General features: G+C 54.8%; 5 protein-coding genes across 17 annotated transcripts in view; 2 read left to right on the top strand and 3 right to left on the bottom strand.

Annotated features, from left to right (window-relative positions):
- Positions 1-2321, bottom strand: part of LOC119117620 (interphotoreceptor matrix proteoglycan 2-like) — a 4851-nt gene extending 2530 nt beyond the window's left edge. The window contains exons 1-11 of the mRNA XM_037243968.1: positions 2234-2321; positions 1872-2057; positions 1634-1800; positions 1462-1499; positions 1351-1385; positions 1182-1264; positions 927-1076; positions 532-590; positions 422-442; positions 170-333; positions 50-90 (exon numbers count right to left, since the gene is read on the bottom strand). Coding sequence (XP_037099863.1) covers positions 50-90; positions 170-333; positions 422-442; positions 532-590; positions 927-1076; positions 1182-1264; positions 1351-1385; positions 1462-1499; positions 1634-1800; positions 1872-2057; positions 2234-2282 — 993 coding nt within the window. The 5' untranslated portion in view covers positions 2283-2321. The remainder of the gene's footprint in view (positions 1-49; positions 91-169; positions 334-421; positions 443-531; positions 591-926; positions 1077-1181; positions 1265-1350; positions 1386-1461; positions 1500-1633; positions 1801-1871; positions 2058-2233) is intronic.
- Positions 1-10397, top strand: part of LOC119117632 — an 11105-nt gene extending 708 nt beyond the window's left edge. The window contains exons 1-6 of one of the 3 annotated variants that reach the window (XM_037244000.1): positions 2053-3119; positions 4493-4684; positions 4760-4857; positions 4950-5069; positions 5910-6023; positions 10301-10397. In XM_037244000.1, the coding sequence (XP_037099895.1) occupies positions 3029-3119; positions 4493-4684; positions 4760-4857; positions 4950-5069; positions 5910-6023; positions 10301-10357 (672 nt within the window). In that variant the 5' untranslated portion in view covers positions 2053-3028 and the 3' untranslated portion in view covers positions 10358-10397. Of the gene's footprint in view, positions 1-2052; positions 3120-3404; positions 3828-4492; positions 4685-4759; positions 4858-4949; positions 5070-5909; positions 6341-10300 lie in introns of those variants that run through there. The other 2 variants (XM_037243998.1, XM_037243999.1) reach the window with 2 other exon arrangements.
- On the bottom strand, positions 6225-12617 carry LOC119117619 (sorting nexin-14-like). Its single transcript, XM_037243967.1, is given in 27 exon segments — positions 6225-6511; positions 6587-6678; positions 6739-6834; positions 6989-7153; positions 7227-7350; positions 7426-7545; positions 7617-7657; positions 7741-7852; positions 7937-8037; positions 8103-8186; positions 8282-8480; positions 8552-8812; positions 8868-8992; positions 9078-9233; positions 9319-9433; positions 9506-9586; positions 9701-9745; positions 9806-9881; positions 9999-10155; positions 10404-10488; positions 10560-10647; positions 10719-10762; positions 10833-10911; positions 11178-11251; positions 11359-11479; positions 12228-12362; positions 12538-12617. Coding segments are annotated over 27 exon segments (2850 nt in total). The 5' UTR covers positions 12552-12617; the 3' UTR covers positions 6225-6451.
- Positions 12575-26921, top strand: bub1 (BUB1 mitotic checkpoint serine/threonine kinase). 9 transcript variants are annotated; one of them, XM_037243959.1, is made up of 24 exons: positions 12575-12690; positions 12790-12884; positions 17642-17794; positions 20026-20085; positions 20162-20291; positions 20478-20674; positions 20738-20781; positions 20855-20931; positions 21018-21061; positions 21257-21530; positions 21707-21896; positions 22107-22181; positions 22553-22616; positions 22846-22924; positions 23005-23164; positions 23242-23313; positions 23393-23459; positions 23537-24003; positions 24082-24182; positions 24397-24558; positions 25037-25194; positions 25260-25440; positions 25800-25906; positions 26130-26789. In XM_037243959.1, the coding sequence occupies exons 4-24, from the start codon at positions 20054-20056 to the stop codon at positions 26332-26334; spliced, it is 2886 nt and encodes a 961-aa protein (XP_037099854.1). In that variant the 5' UTR covers positions 12575-12690; positions 12790-12884; positions 17642-17794; positions 20026-20053; the 3' UTR covers positions 26335-26789. The 9 variants fall into 9 exon arrangements, with proteins under 9 accessions (XP_037099854.1, XP_037099855.1, XP_037099859.1 ...); XM_037243960.1 differs by lacking the exon at positions 12575-12690 and having other exon boundaries at positions 12694-12884; XM_037243964.1 differs by lacking the exons at positions 12575-12690; positions 12790-12884; positions 17642-17794 and adding an exon at positions 18266-18306.
- Positions 13114-18947, bottom strand: LOC119117624 (heterogeneous nuclear ribonucleoprotein Q-like). Of its 3 annotated transcripts, none has more exons than XM_037243983.1 (10): positions 18806-18947; positions 17176-17406; positions 16982-17133; positions 16698-16919; positions 16435-16611; positions 15838-15973; positions 15546-15751; positions 15323-15472; positions 15139-15260; positions 13114-14848 (listed from the first exon to the last, which is right to left on the bottom strand). In XM_037243983.1, the coding sequence occupies exons 2-10, from the start codon at positions 17297-17299 to the stop codon at positions 14218-14220; spliced, it is 1920 nt and encodes a 639-aa protein (XP_037099878.1). In that variant the 5' UTR covers positions 17300-17406; positions 18806-18947; the 3' UTR covers positions 13114-14217. The 3 variants fall into 3 exon arrangements, with proteins under 3 accessions (XP_037099878.1, XP_037099879.1, XP_037099880.1); XM_037243984.1 differs by having other exon boundaries at positions 14218-14848; positions 16982-17100; positions 17246-17406; positions 18806-18941; XM_037243985.1 differs by having other exon boundaries at positions 14218-14848; positions 16982-17100; positions 17246-17409; positions 18806-18889.
- Positions 26922-26960: the final 39 nt, after the last annotated feature.

The raw sequence follows: 26960 nt of genomic DNA, 5'->3' as shown, positions 1-26960 counted from the left end.
TCTCTCCCTCCCTTCCTTCCTTCCTTCCTTGCTTGACGTGTGCGAGTACCTCCGTGTCAGCTTCCTGGGTCGGCCGCGTAGGGACGCCCTCTGCCGCCATCAAACAAGCAAGCAATCACTCACAGTTGTCCACTTGACTCGATGGACATGGAGTGCGAGCCCACCGTACCTGGGTCAAAGATCAAGGATTCCAGATCGACCGGAAGGGACGCCTCCTCGTGCAAAGCCCTTCTCACCGCCTCCCTCAATTTGGAGTTTGCCGCATCGGACGCCGCCTCGCCTGGCAAAGCCGTTTCAAAGAGCAGGGAATAGAGGACCGTGATTCCGCCAACACTGAAGAAGAAGAAGCACAAGAAGCACTTTGGTAGACAACAGACTGTGTGTGTGTGGGGGGGGGGGGGGGCACTAGGAAAGTCCTTACCTATCAGCTCGCTGCGTCTCACTTGCGTTGGGAGCAAACAATGGCAAAGGTATCAAAGGGATGTTTTAGCACCTGACCCAGTGGGCCGGGTCGGGCCGGGCCGGGCCTACCTGATTCGCAGCACAAGGATGCTTTTAAAGCCCGGAAGCTTGTCAAAAACATGCTGCATCTGTGGAAGAAACACAGCGATGTTGAGCAGCGGCTCGGCTCACCTCACCTCGGCTTGTGACATGTGGCAGAGCATGAGTGACTGCTCTCCCTCCCTCCCTCCCTCCGTCAATCCCTGGCTGTGACATAATCGCCTTTGGAACGTAGTTGCGTAACTTCCTGCTGCGAATGGGCCCGATCCGCTCCGAGCGCAGCTTTCTCAACAAAGTGGCTAGCTGCGCCATTTGATGAGATTGCGTGGCGCCAACAGAGACTCTTCCCAGGGCCAAACATGGGCCAAATTGCAACATCTTGTACACATCTTCAGAATGTGTTACGCAGGTTCTGGAGAAGCCACCTGGTCCTGCAGGTGGTGAGCCAGGTCAATATACTGGGGAGAGTCCGGGTCATCCAGCAGTTCCCGGTATCCCGGATCCACCAGGTCGATGGCGAAATCCAGCCTCTGCTCCGCCGGACTCTCGGGGACGGCATTAGGAAGGTCCGAGTCCTTTAATGAGAGGGACGAGACAATTGGATCTGGCCTTTGGAAAGCTTTATTATTATTATTATTTTTTTGTGGCTTCTGCCCAAATAAATGCAGGCCAAATAGTACCTCTTCTCCATCCACTGTGGTGGTCCTCTGAGAGTGCGCAGAGGACGTTGCCCCCTTGAGGAGGGCGCTGACGGTGGTCGCCACTTGAAGAGGAAAGAACACGGGTGGGTCAGCACAACGTCAACTGTTGGTAGCCAACTTTTTTTTTTAACCCCCCCCTTCTACCTACCCGGCGTGTCGGAAGCCACGGGAGTCGGCAAACCCCTGGGAATCGAAATGACAAGTGGATGACGGCGTGCTAGGCAAAAGTCAGTTGGGAAGAGAAAGGACGCTCGCCTACCGTGATTGTGGACGCTCGTTTCGGAGGCGCCGCATCCTCTGCACACAAATGCAACAAATAGGCTGGCTGAGTCTCCCAAAAGTGTGGAAAGTTTGCCGCTTTGCTCCCTCACAGCTCACTCAATCAGCATTTTTTACCGCAATCAACTTTGAATCCGCTTTTTTTTGTTCACCCTGTGGATCAGGTCCAGGTGCTCCTCAGAGTTGCCAAAGCTTCGGGCCATGTCGGCGATGCCGAGCGGCTCCCGCTGACAGGTGTGAAGCCATCGCTGGTACTCGGAGGTGGCGGGAATCCTGTCCAAGAAGATCCTGTACGCCTCCCACACGGCCTCCTGGCACACTAGCGCGCAAAAGAAAGAAGCTGCCATCAACCGGGAGCGAGCGAGCGAGCGACCGTGCCGACTGGCGCACCTCGCAGCTGGTAGTACGCCTCATGAGTGGCCAGAACCTCGGCCACGCTCTCTTGAGGACAGATCCTCACGCCCGAGTGCAGGAAAAGCGACCTCTTGGATCGTCCTCCGGCGAGCTTCAGGTTTGTCGGCGGCCACGGCGAGACTGCCGCCTCCTTAGGGCTCAAGTCCGGCGGGGCGCTCCCGCCTGCATGGGAGAACAAGACGGAGGGAGGCCTAGGATGGCGGGAGCGGCGAGTCCCGCTTCGCAGCAGCAGCGTGGCGCATATCGCATCGCCGCTTGTCTTTGGGATTTACTTACACAATCCTAATGAGCTTCCCGAGTGGTCGCGTTCTCCGCAAATATAAAAGCAGCCGACTCACCTTGGACCCGCCAGGCGACAAACAGCAGCAGACCCAAGGCCCCCAACATTGTGGAAAAAAAGTGAAATAATCAGTCGGCACGAGGTGGACAGCCAGCCAGACGCTCGGCTGGGCTGGGCTGGGCTGGGCTAAGCTGGGCTGGACGGGCGTCCGCGGAAGCGTCCTGAGGAGTTGTGGCGTCGGCCGGCGGCGGCGGCGGGGGGAAAAGTGGCGTCGGCTCCGCCCAAAGGAATTGAGGGACAGCCGTGAGGTTAAAAGAGTAGACTCTGTTTTGGGAATAATCTGTTTATCTGCTGCTCAGACGTAATCCCGCTTCACCATCCTGTTAGTGGATTTCAGCCACCTTGCGACGCTCTCACTCGACACCCCGCAAAATGGTCCCCGCGATCCCCACGACGTCACCCTCCCTCCCCACTGCGACACTACTGCTCTTCTCATTCCCCACAATTGCAGCAAGTTACTTTAACGTGGGCAGAGAACAGCGGGACTTTCACGGCAACTTTTTAGACTCCCCCGAATCTTCCTGCGACATTCCGGCCTGCGTATGCAACATGTGCAAATCAGCACCACGCAGAAGTCCCAAGTACAAGCCGTGGTTCTACTTGACCTTTTAGTCACAATTAGTAGTCCAAGTAGTAAACGTCATACGTTGTTTAGACAACAGTTGTCGTTCAGTGTCGGGCTATTTTGGTACGCTGTGCGAATGTGTATGTGTGCGTGTGTTTGCGCTGCGACAAAAATACAGACGCCAATAATCCCCTTAATTTTCTCTCTTTAAGCTGAAGACGAAGAGCAATGGGCGGGCCCGCGCCGTCTGGGCCGCACAAACATTCAGTCCTGTTTGGACAACAACAACAAGGACAACACAAAGTAGGCGACAGCATAGGTACTTCCTCACACACGCGCGCACTTCGATGAGAGTCTGTCAGAAGGCAATTTTCTGTCTGTCAAAAAGCTTTTTTTTTCTTCTAAGGTGTCCGCGAAGACAAATTGTGCATCAAATTCGTGTCATTTCTAGAAATGCAATTTGTCTTCACTTTTAATTATATCTTTTTTTTTTTTTAATATTTGACCAGTTTTTACTCTTCTGATTTGAAAACGAGTTATTTGTCAGTTTGTTTGATAGCTTTGACTGTATATAATATGAGGTGCTCATACATTGATTTGGGTTGACAGTCATAATGGCCCTCCGAAAGAAGCTATGACTACAATGCGGCCCGCGAAAAAAATGAGTTTGACACCCCTACTTTCAAGTGATTGGTTGTCGGTAACGATTTGTCTCAGAGTTGTGCGTTCAATAAAGTATCAGGGGGAAAAATGGTGGTCGGCGACGTGACGTCATTCACCTGCTTGACGGCGCCACCTGTTCAGTTGACTTGAAACGCTTCAGTTTTATTTTCACGACACGACACGACACGTCGTTGTTTCAAGATGCTGTCCGGCACTTGAGCAAAGAGCACAACGAACACGACTATTTGTGTGTAATGTGAAGAAGAAGGAAGAAGACAAAATCAGCGTACGGATGTGAGCGACAGTTAGCGTCCATTAGCATCTTTAGCTGGTCGAATGGAGGGACACAGAAGACGCCTGGAAGGTCATTTCAAACATCCATTCATTTCCATTTCTTGTGACAAAATCACAAGGACTTCGCAAGCAAGCAACCTGACGCTATTTGGCCATCTCCAACCTTATTACGTGCATGTGTGTGGAACTCAGTTGACATGGACCGCATCAGTGATGTGAAGATACCATTTGTGTTTGTTGGAGTCGTATGCGAGTTTCACGTTTTCGTACTTTTCTTCATCTCATTTTCAAAGCTGGCCAAGTACAGGAACGGACTAAATAGAGTAATGATGTTAATATTCATCATTCATTTGGTCATTCCAGTCGGCATTGAATAGTTTGAACACTACGATATTACGTTTGCCAGTTCAACTGAAAGTATTCGTATGCCTCCTTTCCATAATTTCGTGAACAAATCCAAACTAAGTCCTCCAAGTAGGTCTTGAAAGAGACCGATTTCTTTCAAATTGGACAGAAACAGAGAAAAAGATTTCATAAATATGAATCATAATATTTGGTGTTTGGTTAACTGCAAATGTTATTTTTTCTTGGTGCCTTGCAAATCTCGACTGGCAACAACACATTGTTATGTTGACTAGTGGTATTAATTGCTTGTAAATGTTGTGCGGGATAACTTAATGAATATGTATGAAAATAATAAATTGATGGTCTGAATGCTGTGTGTGTGGATGTCAGAGTGCTTTTTGGCCAAAGTGGGCTTGGCAGTGGCAGTGGCGGTGATCAGGGGCAGGTCGCAGGGCGTCGACCTCCGCCGGCACATCCAGGCTTTGTCGGCGAGGCTGAGGGAGAGCGAGCGGACGCGGAGGAGCGAAGCGGAGGAGCCGGGGCGGGGGGCCTCGCTGGTCGCCACGACGACAGCAAGCGCAGGTACTCGCTAGCGGGTACACGTCGTGCTCGTCACCAGCCTCATGGAACACGTCTGTCTGTCTGTCTGTCTGTCAGGTCATGCTGTCAGCACGGAGAGCGAGGGCACCGCAGGCCACCACACAGGCACGCCAAAACTCTCTCAGCTTCTTTGCCGCCGCCGCCCGCTTCCTGAGGTAGAGGACCAAGCGGCCGCGCCACCCACCGACCCCTCCGCCTCAGCACTTGATGACAATGATGAGCGTGACCGTTTCGTGTCTTCTTCCAGCCGCTTGACCTTTGCGTGACGGTGACGACGGGGGGGAGTCACACGGCAAAGTCCTTTCTGGTGGCTCGCATCCTGTCGGAGGTCAGCGTGCTGGCTGACAGACTGTGCCTCGCGATCCACGTAAGTACACACGCACATACAATAGAGGGAGGAAGTCTGTCTACGCACCGGCGCTTTCCAAATGCTAGCTTTTCTCGCGACACCAAAATGAAATTTCTCGCTAACCGGATGGTCATCTTTTTGTCCAGTATGTCGAAAATGTCCTCATCAGCTCAAGCTTTCAGAGATCTGGCGCAAAGGGACGCCTTTTTTTTTTTTACGGACTAAAATAGAAAGACAAGGCTCGAAAGGAGCACTTTGCCACGGCAGTTTGCATTTTGCGAACCGCCGAGGGTCCCGCAAAGCTTGGCGGGTCACCCACGTCAGCACCCGTCCGAGTCTGAGGCGAGCTCCGTGCCACGGTGGCTGGTGAGCAGAGCAAGCGGCTTGGGCTGGCTACCGGCGGCGCGGCTTAACACGCTGCGGGTGACTCCTAAGTCTGTAATCGTCGCCTCTGTGGCGGCAAATAAGCTGCTGACAAGTGGGGTGTGGGTCGGGGGGGGGCGGAGCCTCGCTAATTGCTAAGCTAAAGGCGACACGTGGGAACCGGTGTCAACCAGGGGTCAGCAACCAGCTAAGAGCTGCTTGGTCTTTGGGACCAGCAAGGCCCAAATATATGACGTACTTCATTAGTAGTTGTCTCTATAATCAAAGGTCTGGAAATAGCAATGGAATTTTGGTCTTTGGGACCAGCAAGGCCCAAATATATGACGTACTCCATTAGTAGTTGTCTCTAAAATCAAAGGTCTGGAAATAGCAATGGAATTTCTGCTCCCATTTGTTGGAGTCGATGACAATTTGATTGACTTGACGAAGCAAGCGCGAGCCTCTCCAATTTTCCAATGCGTGTCGTGTTTGCAGGAGAACGCCAGCGTGGACAAGATTCCCGTGGACAACTACGGCCACGCGCTGCGCCTGCTGCGGATGGCGGAGGAGCTGCTGCTGGGCGACCGGCGACCGGCGTCTTGGCCACAGGTGAATGCCGAGCAGACGGCCAGCGTGCGCCACTTAGAACGGCAAACGCTTGCGCTTTGCCAGGAATTTCCGCTCTTTGCCGTCACCGTGTGGAGGGTCGCCGCGTTGTTCGTGGCCGCAAACCTTTCGTCTTCCGCTCCCGAGCGTTTGTGACCATTGGAAAAAGCGGAACCACCTTGGTGGATGTCAGTCAGCATGAAAGTAGAATCATTTATTTTTATTATGAATATTCTGTCGAGTCAAAATCTGGCCATGAAGACAAACTCCAAGTATAGCAGAGAAATAAAAAGCATTTGCCAACTCGTTCATCACATCAATTTGGAGGAAGTGTTTTTGCGTCCGTCCGTCCGTCGAGCTGGCCTGGCGCCCCTCCTTGCTCCTTCCTTCCATCCGTCCATCGAGCTGGCCTGGCGCCCCTCCTTGCTTGCTCAGCGGCGCAGTTCAGGGAAGAGCTCCAGCACAGCCACGTCCAGCAGCACATAGGACATCTGAGCACAGCCAAAGAAGAGGACGTTGCCAGACGACACGGCTCGGCCCTCGACCTGACTCGACTGGATTCCGACCTGCTTGTTGAGGAGCGGCTGCTGGAGGCCCTCAAAGAGGAGCCGGACCCCCTCACGTTTGGCCTCCTCGCCGAGGCACCTCCCGAGGGCGTCTGACGCGACGTGGCACAAATGACAAAAGGGTTCCCTGTCGGTCGGCTGACTCGACTCACCGGGCAGATAGGCCGTCATCTCCTCAAAGGTCCTCCTGGCTCGCGCCGCCTTGGCCGGGCCGTCGCGCTCCTCCGCGCTTTTGGAGAAGATGGCGTCTACAGCAGGGGAATACGCGAAGCTTTGGGTTTGACCACATCGCTGCGAGTTACGACGACCGCTCGACTCTTGAGCGTCGCATGCGGAGCTGGAGCTTCTCAACGCGTCAGCTGCATGCGGAGCCGTAGTTTCTCAACGCGGCTGTCGCCTCACCTCGTAGTTGGGTGATGAGCAAGACCAGGCGGTGCTCTTGCAGGATGGCGTCCATCTTGCTACGCATCCGCTGCTCCGCGTAGGCCTCCAAGGTGTTCTTGAGGACCATCCTGCTCGCCGACAGCAAATGATCCAGCCAGCGCGGCATCCGGAACACCAATCGACCTGGAGTCAAAAAGCTCGGCTCGGTTCGGCCGTTTGCCGGCTCTGGACCGGAGCGCGGCGGCGGGCAACTTGCCCACGTGCAGTAGGTAGTCGTACATGCCGTCCACGCCGAGCTCCGCCGAACGACGGCGGTTGCGCTGGCCCGCCTTCCCCACCCGGGCTGTGGCGGGCTCCTTGCTGAAGATCTGGTTGTTGAGCTGCACGCAAAGACGGAGATGATGACACGGCCATAACCGCCCGCACCGCGCGTGACATGGCACTCGCGGTCCGACCCGCTTGTTGGCGTCAGCGCTCGGGCTGAGGACGATCAGTTCAGGCCGGCCGGGTTTGGCTTTTGGCGACTCGCAGGAGTTGAAGAAGGACTGGATGAACGGCTCCAGGTTCTGACCTTTCTGCAAAGACACGGCTGTCGTGGGTGCGGTTTGGGGGGGTACGCCCGTCTTCCCCAATGACGCTCACTCACCTCCTTCATCAACTTCCCCGGGACGGACTTGAAAATCTTGCCTGTTAGGGATTTTGGGGCAAATGTTGCAGTCAGCGCAGCGGCGGCCGTTCCCGACGCAGACAAAGGTTAGCGGCGGAAGTACCCAAGTTGACGTCGGGAAGTATCCTGTCCGTAAACTGAGAGCCCGTGCCGTGAGGAGACAGGAAGTCGGCCAGCAGCTGGCTGTTGCTGAGCTCCGGGCAGCGCAGCAGTTTCTGCACACACGGACACAAATGTGCTTATGCTGCCGGGACGTGCACTACTATTACAGCTACTACTACTACTACTACTACTACCACCTGGAGGTAGTCCTCAAAGTCTTCCCTCTTGGAGGTGAGGAATTCGTGGTTCTTGGGTCCCAGGATGCGTTTGGGGGGCAGCTGCGCGTCAGCAAAGGTGCCTGCACGCACGGCACCGTCAGCGCTTGAAACTAAGGCCCACACTAAACTGGCGGGCACGTATTACCGTGGAACTCTGTCAGCTTGGACTCCAGCACGTAAAACTCCAAGTATCTTCTGTAGATGGACCAACTCTCGGGATCGTGTCCGACTGCGAGAGGAGCCGCAGTGAAGAAATGGGATGTCCAAGCATTACGGAGGACGCAATGGAAACGGCCCGTGCCTTTCTAAGCCCGCAATGCTCACCTTCCTTTCTGTCGTTGCGCTCTACGTCGATACAGAAGACGGGAATCTTCTCTCTCTTGGCTTCATCCTCGTCAAAGTCCACGTAGGGAATGGTGACGGTCCAGGCCGACAGCTTCCTCAGACTGCCCGCGGTGGCGGGGACGGCTGCGTCGTCCTCCTCCTCCGCCTCCTCCTCCACCACCGCCATGGCCTCCTCCACCTGCGTCGCACACGGTCACCCAAGGGAGGCCACACCCCCCCAGCGCCAAGCTTGGGAAAAATGCTCATTACCGCATTGACGTCAGCCTCGGCGGTGGCGCTGGGCGGCAAGACGGCGCCCTCCGTGGCGGTGCTCCTGAACACGCCTTTGATTTTACTGCCGATCCTGGCGATCCCAAAGGACTCGCCGCGCTTGGAGGCGTTCCTGGCCGCCGTGTAACCGTTGACTGATTAGTGATGAAAGAACCTGCGAGTTGGGGATTGTGAGACCGACCTGCTGACACGCGAGCTCCTGGCTGGCGACTCGGCTCCTTTCAGCAGGTGTCTGAAATACTGAGCCTGCACAATCAAGTTTCCGTCAGGATGCAGGGGGCCGCCGCCGCCTTACCTCGTCGCTGTGGCAGAACATTGGCGTGAAGACGTTCTCCAGGAGCGACAAGACGTGCTCGTATGCTTCAAAGAGGCACCGCGTGGTCTGCAGCTTGACCACGGCGCCGTACGGACCGACGGCCACTGATGGCAGAGGACAAGATGGGAGGTCTCGCGCTGTGACCAATGACCACGGGGAGCTGTGCAGCTTATTTGGCAGCTGCTTCACCGTTCCTGATGTCGTCCACCGTGGCTCGGTCCAAGTTGATCTTGTCTACGCTCTCGTCCACGCAGTACGTCTGGTAGATGTGCACAACCTCGCCGTGCAGACGGCGCAGCTCCGAGTCGCACAGCTCCGGATTCAAGACCTTGGCGTTGAGCTCCTCTGGAGGAACACCACGTTGGTGATGTGCCAGGCGAGGTGAAGTGAGGTGAGCGAGCGAGCGTGCGCGCGCCAAACTCGCCCTTACCCACGGCCAGGCAGAACTGAAGGACGTGCACGGCGCCCTCCCGCTTTAGGAAGTTCATGAAGCGGAAGAGAAGGTCCTGCTGCTCTCGGATCTGTTTGAGCTCCAACTTGAGAACCTGCTTGAGAACACAGGCACTCACTCAGTGTGGCATTTTGGCCCACAGTAGGAGCTCGTCTCAAGTGCTGACCGAGAGCTTGTTGCCGCCGCGGTCGGTGTATTTGCGCAGGAACGGAACACGAGCGGACGGCGCTTCGCTGGCGGCTTCAGGCTGGAGACAAACAAACAGGCTTACAGTCCAGACCATCAACGGCTAAGACGCTAGCCGGACAGCAGACTGATCAAGGCTTCATTCCGGGCCTTCCTTTGGTGACTGTCGACTCACCGGTGAGTCGTCAACCAACTTGAGCACCATTAAGTTGACCGTGTCCTAGGAAAGGAATCAAAGAGGAGGTTGGCGTCGAGAGACAGACGCCGAGTGCGGACTCACCGGGTCGGCCGTGAAGTCCATGGTGGGCAGCAGGACGGTCCCTGTCAAGACCTCCCGCAGCAGCAGTGCCAGCGACCTGCGCTCGGGAAGGGACAAAGGTCTTCAGAAGACGCTCCACCCAGTCGGATCTTTCGGGGGCTCAAGCGCCGGCCGGTCGGCTGCCCGACCGGCCGGCCGGCCACCCGCTTGCTACCTGCACTCGCCGGCTTTTGGCGGCATCAAGTACGGGAAGAGCATCTCGCTGAGCTTCCTGAGGTAGAGCAGCTCATCCTGGCGGCTGCGCACGGCCACGTGGAGGTCAACGCCGTACTCCTCCAGAGCTGCCTGCTGCAGCGTCAGACCTTGATGGACTGACAAGAGCCACCCTGATTTAGCTGCTGCTGCCGCCGCCGCCAGTTGACTTTCCTATCAAAGCTATGTATTCGAGCCAAATGCCACAAATGTGTTCCAGAGCACAAAAACAAACTTCTTTTTTTTTTTTTTTCCTCCTTTCAGCGTTTTTCTTCTAACCTTAACCCACACACGTTGGCGGCCGTCAAAGCCCGGTCCTAACTCGTACGCCACTCCTATGTCAGCAAGGCCAGCGACGGCGTCTCACCTCGAGCGCGGGCTTTAGCCAGAACCTCCACGTGCTTGACGGCGGCTTTCATCACGTGGTCGCCGAAGACAGCCGGGAGGTCTACCTGCAGACAGCGTGCACGTTCAACATCGAGCCGGCCGCTCCTTGGCGGCCGACGAAAGCTGACGACGCCACCTTCCGAGCTCTGCGGACCAACACGGACGCTAGGAAGCGGAAGCTCAAACGAAGCTCGTCCACGCACGCCTCGTCATCCGTGATGTCCCTGCGGCCCATGACGGAGCATGACCGGTGCGTAGTCGGCGGAAGACAAAGAAGGCACGCCAAGGGACTTACCGGTACCAAGGATACACGAAGTTCTCCAGAACCAGCTCAAACACCTTCCCGCCGCAAAAGGAACAAAGTGTGATGATGAATGTGGAATTTGACGGCGGGCGAGCGAGCGCCTACCTCTGTGATGGCCGTGTCCACCTTGGAGTGAATCTCGAGGCCCACCCACGGCTGGTAGTTCTCCAGTAGCAACGTCGGGCTGGACGCCGCAACGATAGTATAAATATCAGCAGGTCGTGCGCGCAACTCTAAATTGGGATCTCAAAGTGGCAGCAAAGACTGAAAAAGCACAGCTCCCGGCGCTCAGAAGGGACGTTGACAGAACCGCGCTTACGTGCGTAATTGTGGTTCTGTGCGTCCCGGATGACCGTCGGGATGTCACGTCACGCGTCATCCTCGCACCAGTGTGATTGTCAACTGTCCCGCTAAAGTGTGCTATATGCTTGCCAGGTGCCGCAAACCTACCGATGCCGCTTGCATTTCACCTTCCCGCACACGGCACAGCTGCGACCCAAAGGAAACAGCTCCGGTTCCTGACACTGGCACACATGCACGTGAGCGAGCGAGCGTCATCCTCAACATCATCATCCTCCTCAACATCATCATCCTCCTCAACATCATCATCCTCAGTACGAATGCACCTCACCTTGCGTGGCGCTTTGCTCGCGAACAAGACATTTGGGAGCAGTGACTCGGGTTCCAGAGCCCAATAGAAGGTAACCACACCCACTAAGAAAGACCACAATCCAATTAGGATGTGGAGGTACCTGCAAAATAGCATGGCGACAACTTAATTCAAAACAGTCAACCCTGGCATGTTCGTGTTAGCTAACTGAATTCGGCCTAAAACCAACTGTAACCCATAACTGGTGACTTAGAGAAAGGGAGGTTGGAAAGAAAAACAAGATGCGTGTACAAGACTGGTACTTGAACAAATAAATGAGCAAGCGTTAAACAAGGATTCTAATTTTTAAAATGTGTATTTATATTTCATATTTATTCATTCACAAATGTGATTTAAGGGTTAAAAACGGAACCTAATGTAAACACGGTTTTGACAGGCCGTCCAGACACCCATTCGAAAAAAACAAAAGATTCATGCATTTGAGGAAGACGGGAACGTGATGTGACGTCACTCGAGAATGCCGACCCAACGGCATATATCAGCTTTGTCCGTTAATTATAACATTAATTTCGCTACGGAAAAAAATATGTAACAACGTGGTTTGTACCGATGACGGTGAAGCAATGCCATTGTGTCTCTGTATGGAGTTATTTGGTGTCATGGAATGTTTTGAAGATAAGTTATTTATTTGATGTGAATGAAGAGCGATTGCTGGAGGTCAAGAAGTGTTGAACAACAAATGGTTGACCGAAATCGGCCATCTTTGTTGTTTCCATTCGGTCGGAAGGGAACAACCCGAGTGGGACACCTTTCCGACTTCCCAGCTTCCTCGAATGCAGCATTGACCCCCGAAGCACAAAAGGTGACGTCCGATGACGTAGGACGCTGACCTGTGGAACAGGATTGTGGCGGCCAACAAGGCGGCGAGCAGGCAGCTGGCTAGCGGAAACTGACGAGCCCAAGTGAGGAACGCGTCCAGTCGTAGAGCTCGCCATAAAGCCGACAAAACAGCCATCTTGTCGCCCCTTAACAAACAACGAACCTCAAGTACAAAGTTGCAAGCGAGCGCACCAATTCAAATAAGAGTGAGAACGAGCAGCAAATGTTGGTTGAAAACGACACAAACGGAAACGTCCAGCCGGCTACGACTAAGGACTCTTAAAAGCGATTAAAAGAGCGGCGTGTTTTGTCGCCCAAAAACCAAAACGAAGCATTCTTATCGTTAGCTCATCCTCGACCTGGGGAAAATGTTCCAAGTTTAGCGACTTCTTTGACGGACGGACGGAATAGCTTCTGCCTCCCCTTGGGTTGCCAAGTCGAATCCAATCATGCTAACGAAACATGTTGCTTAAGGTCAGCACTCACCCCAGATTCAGCTAAAGTTGTTTTGTCAAATGTCAGTATTAATGACTCTTTTCCAATGTTTAACTTTTGCCTTCCATTTCCATGCAGGATCTCGAGAGAACGGGCGGATTATACAAGTGCGGACATGGCAACCCGCACTCCACGTCGTCACTTCCCGTCGCTGTGACAAGTTCAACGACAAGGTAGGCTGGGACAGTTTTTCACTTTACATTATTAGAAATAGTTGAAAATCTTGATTTGCAACAATGTGTTCTTTTCTGCTACTTGTTAAAAAGAAACCAAGAGTGAGTTTTTGTTTTTTATTAGAAAAATTGGCAGGCCTTCGATTGTACAGTAAAAACTCCATTTGCAAAGACAGTTGTTATTTAGCAAAAAAACTAAAACCAGTGATTTTTTTTTTTTTTACGTCAGTCACCTGCACTTTTTGGCACTTTTCAAATAAAATTCCCCGGTATGCCACTCAAATGCAGATAAAGGCTGGTGATTGACATCCGATTGATGGCTTGAAAAAATGGACAGGCAAACAGTCAAATAAAACAAATCCGGAGGCGATGGCTCATCATACGCAAAAGCAACGCGAGTCGGTCCTGAGAGCGAGCGAGCGCAAACGAAACCACAAGCTCCACTTGTCCATCGTATTCAGCGGCTCCTTCAGCCTGCAAGGCCGTGACGGAGCACTCGAGTGGTCCGGAAGAACAAATGAGCTGGAAGAGCACGTGAGGTAGCTTTCTACTCTGAGGACGTCAGTCACATATGTCACGGGATGGACCAATCGAGAAGTCTCAGCACTGGAGCAGTGAGTCAGTCACGTGACCTTACCACGCCGGGCGGCCTTTGGGGGTGGCGGCAGAGCTGTCGTCACGGCGACGCATCAGGATCGGCCCAGACGCCTTGCCCCTGCTAGTCGTGACAAGAAGATGCAATTAGACAAGGAAAGGGCGCACGGCACGCAGCTCAAGCGGACAACAGGTCAGGCATGCAAACAAACGTGCAACATTGAAGCGGCGACCGCGTGGGATCGGACCAGACGTGACGATGAGCACCTGGGGGTGATTTGGTTGGACTGCATGCGAGGGGACACCACTGGTACCATGGCTGGCGGGCGGGCAATTTGAACAGAGAATTTGGTTCAATTGGAGGAATTGGCAACACAACGGTTGGTTTTGCGCACGTGTGTGTGCACGTTTATTAAAGCAGACAACAGCAAAGAATACAAGCCAAAAGTGACGGCGGATTCTTCCTCTCCAATAACAAGCATTACTTTGTGACAGTACAAATTGTGTTTTCAGTTAAACATGGCAAGCAGAGGCTGTAAAAACAGACAAAGGCTAGAAGCTAAAAGGAAGCATTTAAAAAGGAAGGGGAAAAAAAAACACACCACACAGAGTGTGACTACTGTGGAATATTAAAATATGTACAAAAAGATCTCTTGCCAGACGTCACCAATTTGGAGCCAATGGGATCGATCGAGTCTCTAAGGAGGAGAAGAAAGCCAAAGAAAAGCCTAACTTAAGTCTACTTCCACTGCTGCCCGAAAGAATCTTGATAAAATTCCTGGTTGTCAGATTGGTAGGCGGAATAGCTCGAGTGGTCGTCGCCTTGGAGCGGTTGCTGAGCGATGGGCTGGGAGCCCCAGTTGTGACTATTGGTCTGGCGCCGCTTGGAATCGGGTTGGTTGTACCCGTCGGCTTTGCGTTTCGCTCCTCCTACATTTGCACCGCGGACGCCCCGCGTACCACGTACCCCTCCTCGCCCTCGCGGCTGCGCGGAACCTCTGGCGCCGCGCCCTCCGTGCGCCGGTCCGGGTCCCGGCCCGCCACGCTGAGAGAAGCTGCCTCGGGAAGGGCCGGCTTCGCCGCCGCGCCCTCGACCTGGAGAGGCTCCGCCCCTGGCACCCCTGCCGCGGCCGCGGGCAGGTGCCTGGAACTCATCGTAGCCGTAGTAGGGGTCGTCATAGCCGCCGCCGCCGCGGTACTTGTGGTAGTCGTAGTCGTAGCCGTAGTAGTCGTAGTAGTCCTCATAGCCGTAGTAGTCGGGCGTGTACGAGTAGCTGGCAACACCCCGTCTGCCGCCGCCGCCTCTGCCCCTCCCTCTACCGGGAGGCGGCATGTGATGCGGGGGGGAATAATAGTAATAGTCGTCATACCTGAGGACAGACACGGTCGCTCCATCAAAAGAAAATCCGCAATCACAATAGTATCGGTTTGGAATCGTCCCTCCCTCAGCTCAATGAACAGCTTTTTCTCCTTCCTGATTGATCCACTCGCCAGGTATTCCGACAGCGCTACAGAGACGGAGTTACGACGGAGCTCCCAGTCCCGTTTTTCCACGTGACTCCGCATTAGCAATCGTGACCTCTGAACCGGAGGTGGCTAGTTCACCATGGCCGAGGGAGGGACAGCTCAGGTGCTTTTAGTGGCGAGAGCGTGCGCTTACATTTGTGTCTTGGCCACCTGTCGCTGAGCTTTGCGTTCTTTCCTTTTCTGATCCGGCGGCTTGGCAAAGACTATTTCCACAGGCTCTCCTTCCAGCTCCTTGCCATTCATTTCAGCCAGCGCCTGAACACAGCACCAGTACGTACAAAGCGTGTGTGGCGTTTGCACGGCGGCAACGCACATACCTTGACGGCGCCGTCGCGCTCTTCAAAGTGAACAAAAGCGTAATCTTTGAGCTTCTTCACTCGATCAACTTTCCCAAACTGACTGAAGCTGCTCTCCAGGATCTCTTCGGTGACGCTGTTGGCCAGATTGCGCACAAACAACACTTTGACCTGCAACAAGACGGCGGGCGTCAGACGGCAACGACGTTCCGTCAAAGAGCGGACGCAACGTTGGCTCCGCTACCTTGGCCATGACCTCGGGGTCCGGGTCCTCGATGGGGTCGGCCCACTCCACCGTCACCACGTTGTTCCAAACCTTTACCTTGCCGCTCATCAGGCGCCGTCGCGCCTGAGCAGCTGTTTTGTGGTCTTCGTACTCCAGGAAGCAGAAGCCTCTGTTCTTCTTCTTGTCGTCAGGCTGATGGTAGAGGATGACGTCACTGAGGCCCTCTGGAGGAACAGAACAGCCAGGACACGGCCGCGTGATTGGCCGGACAAAGAGACTCACGCGGATCGGCATGCCGAGGACGACCGACCTGTGACCTTGGAGAACTCCTCCTCGATTTGCTCCTTGGTTTTGCTTTTGGGGATGGAGCCCACGAACAGACGGTTGTTGGCCACCGATATACACACGCCGATGTGCTTGCCCGGTCGGATCTCGCAATTGTTGCACTGCAGAAGATCAAAGGAAGGAGCCGTTCAGCCACCAAAGGGAAGAAGCGCATCCCATTCATGGTTCAAACTTTCCCGCCATCTCGTAGGACAGTGGTTCTTAACCGGGGTGCGAGAATGCTTCCTAGGGGGTGCGAGGATACCCTGGGGGAAATTTACAATTTTTCGGGGATAATGGTCGGGTAACCGAAAAAAGTGAAAAATTCTGGAAATCAAGAAGTCATTGTGTTAATTGGCATTAGGGATAATGCTAATTAAGCCTTATAGCTGTAAAGTAAACCAATTATTCTTATAATAATTATTTCGGGTTAGGGTTGCGAGAACTGCTTGGTGAATTGAATGGGGTGCGAACAAGGAAAAAGGTTAAGAACCACTGTCGTAGGAGGTCCTAAAGCCTCCCGGGCGGTGTCCGGTGGCACCATTGTCCCATTGCAATTCCAGCTTGAGCGCAGTCCGCTCACCAGCCTGACGGCCTCCTGCGCAGCCTCCTTGGTGCAGAAGGTGACAAAGGCGTATCCTCTGTTCAAGCCGCTCAGAGGGTCCATCATGAGGCGGAGGTCCCAAATAGGCCCCGCCTCCTCAAAGTGAGGAACCAGCTCATCTTCAAACAGGTCGCGGGGGATCTTGCCCACAAATATCTGCAACGGCAAGACACGGCGCATCCGTCTCTCAAGTCGGCACACTTCCGAGCGAGCCACAAATGGAGCGCTTGGGGCGGGCGCACCTCTGTTCCCACGGTGGGTTGAAGCCCCGTGTACACCGACTCGGGCGGCGGTCCGCCATACTTCCGCTGGCCCGTTGTTACATCCAGAGTGTAGTGGGTTCTGGCCAAGAGCTCTTTGATTTTGGCCTCGTCGGGTCCTTTGGTGGCATCGGCGACCTTGGCCCCTTGCTTCTCACGCTGCCTGTACGTCTTCATCACTCCGCACAGATAGGCACTTTTGTTCTGGACACGAGAAAAGCATTGCAGGCCGGCGCCGTCCCCATCGTCCCGCTTCAAAGGCATACCTGAACGTGAGACAGGTCGCTCTCTTTAAACTGGAGCAGGACCTGCAGGGCTCCCTCCTCGTTGAACTCCTTCAGAGCTTCGATGGCTCTTTCGTCCAGGTCGCTGTGTGCCACCAGACCTGAAGGAGGACAATAAGGACGACCCGGCGTGACCGAGCGGGCGAGCACGTAGCGCACCCGGAGGGCCGCCCTGGAGCTTCTCTCACTGGACCAACGTGGCCAGCGGCTGCTGTCTTTTGCACGCGTGCCTCGGAGTTCCTTCACCTGCGATGTAGAGCTCGTCCAACTTCTCGGCCACTTTCTGAGGCAAGTCGGCATCCAGTAAGGCCTGGAAGTGTTCCGAGCGGGAGGCGGCTGCTGTCGTCGTGTCCATCGGTTCCTCCGTCCCGTTCCCGTTGACGTGATCGGTGGCCATTCCCGGATACCTGCTGCGACGTTACAAAAGTCAACTATGCTGTCAATGATATCCATTTTGCCTGTCAGAAAGTCGCATCCAAATAAGTATTCAGGCCTGCTCCCAAATGGATCAAGATGTTATTGCAAGCGAGAGCAAAATTGCGCATCAAATTTCAACTATCTGGACACTGGAGAGTTCCTTCAAGACTGTGGCCAGAAACTGCTAGACGCTGGTGTCATGTCTAACGTTCATATTTGTTGCAGGAAAATAAAGCGGCCCAAGAGGCAGCGCAACCGGAGGCTCGCCTGTTCCATTACCGGGCGAGACACTCGAGCTACCTTTCCCTCGGTGTCGCTCGCTCTGGGTGCCGTGTTCGCCTGCGGTCGGATGGCGGCCTCCCCGGGCTTGTTTTAAAGGTACGTGACCTTGATGCATGATTCACATTGGCTCTCATCTGCTGCACAGGGGCAGCGAGTCAAGCTCATGAAATGGTTCAAACGTATTCTGAAAGAAGGGCCCGATATGGCAAAATTAAATCATCGAGGCTTCTCGGCCAATTGGTGGTTTTAAGCAATCTCGCTTCCTTTTCTCTATCGAGCCATAAGCATGCACAGAATGGAATCACAATTGGAGGCTCAACAACCCTAAGTAGCAGTACTGCAGTTTAGCACTTGGCCTACGGTACAAATATGGATCGTGGCCATAAGAGTGTTTATGACAAACCCAAAATATACATGAGCTTAAAAAAGTTGAGATGGAAGGAGAGGTGATCCCAGGACCTCTTGTTTGGAAGAGCATTGCTCTCGCAACTGACCCAAACAAACCCATGTACCAGCCGAATCGGGGCTTTGTTTGACACCCCCCCCCCCTTTTTTTTTTTTACTCTGGGCAAGCTGGTCCAGGATCGGCGGCCGGGCCGAGTGGATTTGTGGGTTTCCTTCCTATTTTTAGCACAAAGGTCGGAGCTCACTAAGTTGCTGTGGAATCTTCTAACGAAGGCCAAGGCCAACACCTTCCCTGGTTGCATTTTATTTCTGTATCGTCTTTATTCTTTAAAAGCCAACGTGTGATGGATAATGTTGTAAATCGACTCGCTTTTCCACACAGTTTCATCTGCTAGCCAACGTGCCTCTTCGCAAAGGCTTAGGAACGCTCGCTTGACATTCATTCAAACTCATTTCTCACGGTCGGCCGCCCGCCGATACCAAAGTGTTGATGGCCCACGTGATGTGAGCGCGTTTAGGAATCATACCCGGGAAGCGAGAGGGAGGGCAGCCGGGCGGGCAACCGGGTGGGCTGAGCTCGTCCTCAAAATGCCGGCTAGCAACGCACGACATACGCTAACGCGTACGTATCCGATATAGGTGTGCATCAAGACTGCTTCCCGCGCGCCGCAGTGGCCGAGTTGAATAGAAAAGAAGACGAACCAGAGTCGTATGACACGATGCGGATCCACCGGAAAGAGCGCGTTTGACGAAAAGTCGGCCGAAATTGTCAAGAAGTTAGTTTGGTGCCGACGCTCAGCTTCTTTCTCTTTCGGATCCCCCCGCCCCCCCCGGAAAATAATATGGCGCCGCCGCAGGCCTCAACGTACGGGGTTCTCGCGAGTGTTTTCCACGGGCTGCTCGCTCACTATTCTTACTCTTTCCGGTTCTCCTATTCCTCTATTACGAGCTTATAACACCTTCTCCGCAGTTCCTCCACCATTTAACGTATATTTGACACCTTTACCGGTTGTCAGTGTTTTGGGTTGGTTTGTTTATCCGTTGTCTTTTTTGGGTTGTTGTTTTTTCAAAATGTTGCACTTTGACGCTCAAATGAAACGCCAAGCGCTTTGAACACATTTTGCTTTAAAAGTCTGGTAAAAGCTAGCACCCTGCTGTTAAAATATGCATCCAAACAGAGGGGAAACGTCATTTGTTTTAGTCCATGAAGAAAAAACGTACGTCAAAAAGGAAGTATTTCCAGAAGGTGGCGGTAATGCGCCAGTGAGCTTTTTTCTTGGATGAGAAGAAATAATGGTGCGTCACGCGAGATTGAGTTGAGCGCAAAATTCAAACGCAGAGGAAGTCGTCAGCGAGTGTTCATTCGACGAAGAGCTGGGAGGAACTGAAGTCAATAGACTAATATAGCTTTTCTTTACGTTTTATTTGTTAGTTCTAGCTCGCCTAAACGAAATGGATGTGGCCTCTTGTTTAAAGTAAGTCGAGTGATCTGCGAGCTAGCCAGACGGTCGCACCGCCCGCCCGCCTTTCAGTTGACGTGTTGTCGTCCAACCAGGACTCGTTTGTGCTTGGTTTTGTGTCGTTTTTGTTCTCTTGGCGCTTGCCTTGTTATGACTGTGAAAAGCGACGTTACGCTTCTGGTTGGGAAGGGCGTTCGTTGTTGGGATTCTCGATGGCCCAAATTCTTCTTGCCTCTTGCTTCATCCTGGTCGACTCATCTCGACCCGATGGCGGTGCAAGTACGGGTTAGACATAAGCAACTGCCAAAGCTGTTTTTTTTTTTTAGGACCTATTCAGGAAGAAGTAGAAAGGTGCAACGCGGCATGAACGAAGCACGGGCGACTTTTACGTGGGCCAACTGTCCGCATCTGTCCGTACGTCTTTGTCCTGCATTATGACTAACCGACGTGTCTTTTGACCAGAGCGTTTGAGAGCAGTTTCGGCTCGTACATGGGAGATGACCCCCTGGACGCGTGGCTCAAGTGAGTCTCCTCGGCGCTTTAGTGCAGCGTCACAGCAGCCATCGGTACCTTTTTTCCTCATCTGTGCACTTGGCAGGTTTGTGGAGTACTTGGACCAAAGCGGCAGCGGTGAAACGGCGATGGTGCTCAAAAGGCTGGTGCAGAACTTTCTGGGAGTGGAGCGATATGCCGACGACGCCCGCTTTGTCAACGTGTGCATCAGATGCGTAAGGGGGTCTTTGGTGTGCGTGCGAGACAGGGCAGGGTTCTGGTCAAGGCATCCTATCCTCATTTGTATGACTCTTCAAGACTGCGGGTGGTCTGAGGCCGCAGATCTGGCTCACTTCGCTCCATCTCTACTCTGTAGCGCATCCCGACTAGAAAATGCTCTGACGGAAGTTTGTCGTTTGCAGGCCACCTACTTCTCGGAGCCCATTGCCCTGTTCCAGCACATCTTCAACAAGGGCGTGGGCACGCAGACGACGGCGCTTTACGTGGCCTGGGCTCAGCAATTTGAGCGCCAAGCAATGATGGAGAAAGCGGACGTCGTTTACCTCAGAGCTCTGGAGAACCGAGCCCAGCCCGTCGAAAGCCTCATGCGAGAGTACAGGTGAGAGCCGGGCCGGGCGATGGTGCCCATCCAGAGACCGACGGCTGCGACTGTGATCCTCAGGCAGTTTCAGGCTCGAATCAGAAGCCGGGCAGAGGTGTCGGGAGGTGAGTGGTCCGAGGTGCTTTTGTCCCACCGGGGCGACCCTCGCTCACGTGTTGCCGCCCGGATGTGATGCAGGAGATCCCGAGCCGTCGCCGGACAGCGTGCCCGCTGCTCCCACCCAGGTGCTTGGCCATCATCTCAACACCGTCAATGTACTTCCAGAATATTCGTGCCGCCGGTGACCGCGGTCTTTGAATGAGATGCGGCCCCAACTCAACCTCCTTCTGCTCCTTCTCAGGCAGCTGCCGCCGCTGCCGAGCTCCCATCCAGTGGCGTCTGCACGTAAGTAATTGCCCAACTGTCACAGTGGGGCGAGATTCCGCTCAGCAGGGGATTGATGCAGCATCCCTGGAAATTGGTTGGGCTATTTGAGCCTTGACATTTGATTGGATTATGTTTGCCCCTGGAATCCAAGCGCTAGCTCAAGGCAGCCTAAAAAAGGACCAACCCCGCTATGTGCTCGACTCTGCCCCGCAGAGTTTGGAGCGGTCCCGGCCGTGAGCCCGAATACGCCGACGGGGAGTTTGTGTCCATGTACTCCAAGGATGCGCTGGCGGCGCAAGGATCTGAGCTTTGCTTCGAGGAAGTGCGAACACGGGCGTACTGGCGGAAGCGGGAGGCCGAGGAGCACCTGAGACCAAAGCGCAGAGCGGAGGGGTCACCGAGGTCGCCCCCGTGTCCCATTGCACCACCTGAAGCGGAGCGCTCGCTGGCGGCGGCCTCCCCGTCCCCCGCCGATGGGACGCCGAAGGTGAGACGTAGCGACGGCGAGCGAGGAGGAAGCCAGCTGACTTGCGTCCGGCTGACTTGATTCTGCATCTCCCCTCCCCCTCCATGTTGCCCTATTTGAGACAGCCCTGCTCTCGCTCCACCTCCGTAGCGTGCGGGTGGGAGTGGAGCGCGTCAACTCTGCTTTTGCTTCTGCAGACATCTGCCACGGGAAATCCCTCGGCCCACCAGCCCCTCGACAGCGACTTTGAAGAGTCACCCGCGGCCCGCCAAGACCCGAGTCGGAGCCCCGTCTGGCGTGCGCCCGGCTCGGCCTTCCGGGGGAGCGCTTGCCACGACGCGCCCAACTTGCCGCCTTCGCCCACCGTCAACACCCGCGAGGCCTTGGGTGAGCTAACATTTGGAGTCGCCGGCGAGTTAGGTAAAGGAGCGTAGAGCCGTTTGACAGTGCCTTTTCCCCTTTTTAAAAATGAAGCCTTCCGAGGTCGGATTAGACCATTTCGTCGGGGAACGCCGACTCGAGATTGGAGCGTGATCGCAAAGAAGCACGCTCGTATCTCGGGGCGCCAACGTCAACAATGGCACTTTTGCGTTGCAGACGTGATCATGGGAATGTTCCGGGACCCCACGCTGACTGAGGAGCTCTCGGGCGACACGTCGGACGATGTCGTCGGTAAGGAAGACTTCCAGCAGCAGCTGAAATTGAAAGGCAGCCAAACGGCCGTTGCTGTCGTTCCAACCCACACGAGTGCCGTGTTTGCTTTTTTTGTGGGACATTCGCTGAACGGATTAATTCTTTTTGTGCTGAACGGATTAACTCTTTTTGTGCTGCCACTACATTTCCATTTTCTTAGCCAATCATTTCGAAATCCCTTGCCCATTTCTTTGCCTGCCTGGCCGCCTGGCCGCCTGCCAGCCACTCTTTTCCAAAATGGCAAAACACGGACGGACGGGATGTTGTGGGCGAACTTGAAATGCCTCACTTGAAAAAGATGTCAGATGACGCTGAATTGTCTCGTTGTGCTGCCTTTTTCTGCTCGGCAGGCTCCGCCCCGCCGGGCAACTGGGCCGCCGCCGAGCCGTTGATCATCTACCAGGATGACGTCAGGTCAGTCGGCAGACGACGGTCGACAGAATGCGACGTGCCAGCTTTCTCGCTCTTGTCTTGCAAGTCAAACTTGAAATGTTTGGCCAAGTCTGCTTTTTGTTTCTGGCTGGTTGCGATCTCGAGATGTGCGGCCCTCCCGGCCGAGTCCGCTTTTTGCTTCCGTCTCCTTGCGACGGTTGGCAACCGGGCGGCTGAAAATGGCGTTTATCTTTTGTCGCTCGCTGTGCAGTGCCGCCGCGTCCCACGCAACGCCGGGCGAGAGCAAAGCCACGCGAGGCCGAGGCTTGTCGGAGAAGGCGCCGGCCGTCGTAAGTTGGAAAGCGTGGCCGTACGCAGGGGTGGGGGCTTTTTGTCTGGCTGTCGGGCCCACACCTTTGCCGCTCTCCAGGAAGCCCACGCGGAGGCTGCGGGGCGGGACCAGACGGCCGAGGGGATGAGCTGTTGGGACGAGGACCGGCTGGCGGCGTGTCCCAACAACACGGCCGACTTTGCCCTGGCGGCGCGCTGCGTGTCCACGCCCTTTGCGCGCAGAGGGATCGGCGACGCAGGTAAGGCCGACGACGTTGTCATTTCCGCTGAGGGGTGAACAATCGCGAGTGCTAGCAAAGCATTGCCTTCTCGTCAGGGTTCGTTCAAGTGGCAGACGTTGAAAATTCCCTCGCCGTGCAAAAAAACAGCCTGCTCCAAAGTCAAGAAGGTGCATTTGCCACCGTCCCCACTGGCTGAGGTGGAGCCTCTTCCATCCAATGAGTTCATTTTCCCTGCCGTGTTTGCAGCGGACGTGACGTGCGCTGGCAGCGCGGCCGACCAAAATCCTTTCCTCAGACGGTGTCACAAGCTCAGGTGAGAGAGCACTTGCTTCCATGACACTTGCTGAATGTTTGCGCAAATGGCCCCTTTTCACATTTTGTCCCACACAGTCCCATCATGGAGCAGAGTCCGCCTGACGTCACGAGCGAGGGGCTGGCCGCCCACCGGCCGAGCACCTTGTCTGTTACTTCGCCGGCCGTGCAAATGTCGCAGGCCTCTGTAGCCGCCGTCGAGCTGTTTACCATCCCGGAGGATTTGCCACCCGTTGCCCCGCAGGAACTCTGCAAAAGCACCTCTGCGGTGATTGCGAGTCCCGAAAAAGAGTCTTGTCAGCCCTCACCGCCGGGCCGCCGGTGGAAGACGCAAGCGCTCATGTCGACGGCATCTGCCCGACAAGGCGTGGCCGGTCCTGACGGCGATCTCCGCGACGGCGCTCGCCCGCCGTCCGATCCCTGGAGCGCCGAGCTAATTTCGGATTTGCTGTCGAGGATGAGCCCGCCGCTCGCCTCGCACCCGCAGTTGGTCAACTGGCAGCGCGGGCTCCCCGACATCGGCGGCAAGAAGACCATCAGCATGGGTAACGACGACGACGACGACAACTGTGACAGCCTCGCTTAGCGTAGCCGCGCTAACGCGGAGATGCTCACTGCCACAGGAACGGCGTCTCTGCGAGTGGACCGCGTCCTCGGCCAAGGAGCCTTTGCTACCGTTTACCTGGCCACTGACCCCGCCACCTCAGACAAGATGGTGCTGAAGGTAAGAGATGGCCCGCCCTAGAGCAGGAAGACCGGCGCGTTGTGCAACACGCACGCCTCGAGCGTCCCAGTTCCGGTTTGCTGTGGCCATTTCTTGCCTCTCTCCCAAGCTGGTCGAGGGGGCGGCGTCTCTTGGAAGAGCGGGTGACGCAGGCGGAGGCCTCTGGATTGAAGCACAGTTCTTGATTGAAGCACATGCGTGTTGTGTTGCACAGGTGCAGAAACCCTCCAATCCGTGGGAGTTTTACATCCACACGCAGCTCGACCGGCGACTGTCGCCGTCCGTGCGTCATTTGTTCAGCCGCGTGCGCTCGGCTCACATCTTCACTAACGGCAGCGTGCTGGTGGGCGAGCTGCACGCCTACGGCACCCTGCTGGTACGTCTGCTGCGACCCGCTCTGGCTCACGGGAGCACGCGTGACGGACGGATGGACGGTCGGCTCCCTTGACTTGGGAATCGTTCCGGTTGCGAGTCGGCCGTGCAAATTTTGGAGGCTTTTCGGCCGTTTGAGAAAGGAGCGATTTGAGTTCAAATCTTAAGTCAAGCTCAATGTCCTTGTGGTATGAGTGTCCGCCCTGAGACTGGGAGGTTGTGAGTTCGATCCCCGGCCGAGTCATACCAAAAGACTATAAAATGGAACCCGATGCCTCCCTGCGTGACACTCGGCATTAAGGGTTGGATTGGGGATGCTGTGAGGAGCGGCGCCCCACAGTCAGTACTAGCACTGTATAGCTTCTACTATGGAAGCTCGTCTGAGGACGACCAAACTTAAGTCAAGGGAGCGCTGCCGCTGCGTGCGTCGATTCCGTGGTCCTCAACGAGCAGTCCGCTGCATTTGAACGTCTTCCCGTCAGAACGCGGCCAACCTTTACAAAAGCCTGGGCGACAGAGTGATGCCCCAGCCGCTCGTCATCCACTTTGCCATTTGCATCCTGCGGATGCTGGAAGAACTGCACGCCGCCCGCATCATCCACGCCGATGTCAAGCCCGACAACTTCATGCTGGGGCAAAGGTACGTACGAGCGGGCGCACACCAGCGGGCGCCGCTTTACAAGGCCACCACGCTGCGTCACGCAGGTTCGCCGCCGCCGACGACGACTTTGAGCCGGACCGCCCGGAGCCGGGCCTGGTTCTCATCGACCTGGGCCAAAGCATCGACATGGACCTCTTCCCGCCGGGCGCTGCTTTCACTGCCAGCTGCTTGACATCGGGCTTCCGGTGCACCGAGATGCTCAGCGGCGAGCCTTGGAACTACCAGGTGAGACCAGACGTGCCGCTCATACCCGTCCTGAGCCCGTCATCAGCGGACACCGACGAGTCTTCAGAGTTGTTGACAATTCCCGCCACCTTGACCTCGGTTCCAGCTGAAGAAACAAAACGTATTTAGGGGTGGGTTAGTTTCCACTTTTATGTTAGTAGTAGTAGTAATAAATGACCGTTGTTAGCGACGTCCCACAAAAATTAGGAAATGGTCTATATGCAACATTGCCATATCAAAATCTCTGCCAGTGGCTGGTTGCAAGTGTGCGCCACGCGGAAAGCGCAACAGCCCAGCGGGTGCCACTCGAAGCCACGCTGCTCGGATGGTGTCGAGTTGACCGACCGTGCCTGTTGCAGACGGACCTGTTTGGCGCGGCGGGAACCATTCACGTGCTGCTGTTCGGAACGTACATGCAAGTGGTGCAAAACGACGGCGAGTGGCAGACCTGCGCCGCCTTCCGAAGGTATGTTTTCTGGCGGCGGCGCCGGGCGCGTGTGCAAATTGTTGCGCTTCGGGCTTACGCTCGCCACGTAGCGCAGCGGTGACAGACAGATTGATCTTGCCACTCACTGAACACATCCAGAAAGTCATGAACCCAACTACTTTGAAAAGGCAGAAATAAGAATGCATGTTGAATGGGAGTAGGATTTTGCGGAATGGCGCATTGTTGTTGTCGTCGTCCTCAGGATGCCTCACAGTGACATGTGGCTGCACTTGTTCCGCACGCTGCTCAACGTTCCCGCCTGCCGTCCGGCCCTCGACACGCTCGCCGACCTTCGGCGCCGTCTAAGCGCCGTCCTGCAGCGCGACTACTGCCGCAAGTTGGCGTCGCTCAAGCGCCGCCTGCTCGTCCTCCTGCTCCAGAGCTGCCAGGCCGCATCCCGCGCGTGACACCGCTGGCGGTGAGGCGCCAACTTCTGGGATGTGTTTAGAAAGATAGAAAAGACAAAATGCGCAGTCTCGTTCGTTTCTTTGTCCACTAAAAACCATTAAGTGAGTTTGACCGCTAGTCGTCGAGCTACCTACTGTCTGAAGCCCAGATTGAGATTGGATGAGTTCAAAACGTTTGCACATTTGTGGCTTCCAAATAATTGGGCTGAGAGACCCTGATTGAAGAATAGACACAGACAGAACAAGAAAAGGCTCCTCCACTGGATCAACTTGATATTTGGACAAAAGTTCATTCTTCAAAAGTTTATTCGTGAGTAACGTGGGACGAGGTCATTTTGGCGTAGTCGTTTCGTTCTTGTATGTCATGGGTCGAGCGTGTCAGAACAAATGTCAAAGTTAAATGATGCACCTCAACTAATAAAAAGCGATTTTATTGGCAGAAGCTGTACAATTCACACCTTTTGTATCCCTTCATCTGGGTCTTTTTTTGTTCTCGTGCAGCAATCTCTACAGAAAGCCTTTATATTCAGCTTTCAAGAGTAAGAAATACAAGTGTTGTTTGCTTCAGCTGAGTCTAGCAACATCTTGATGGAAACGCGTCCGTCAACCTCTGCGGCGCGCTTTCA

Source organism: Syngnathus acus, chromosome 24, assembly GCF_901709675.1.
Source record: "Syngnathus acus chromosome 24, fSynAcu1.2, whole genome shotgun sequence".
Classification (NCBI taxonomy): Eukaryota; Metazoa; Chordata; class Actinopteri; order Syngnathiformes; family Syngnathidae; genus Syngnathus; species Syngnathus acus.
The sequence above is the reverse complement of the archived record's forward strand: the minus strand, read 5'-3'. Positions and strand labels throughout refer to the sequence as shown.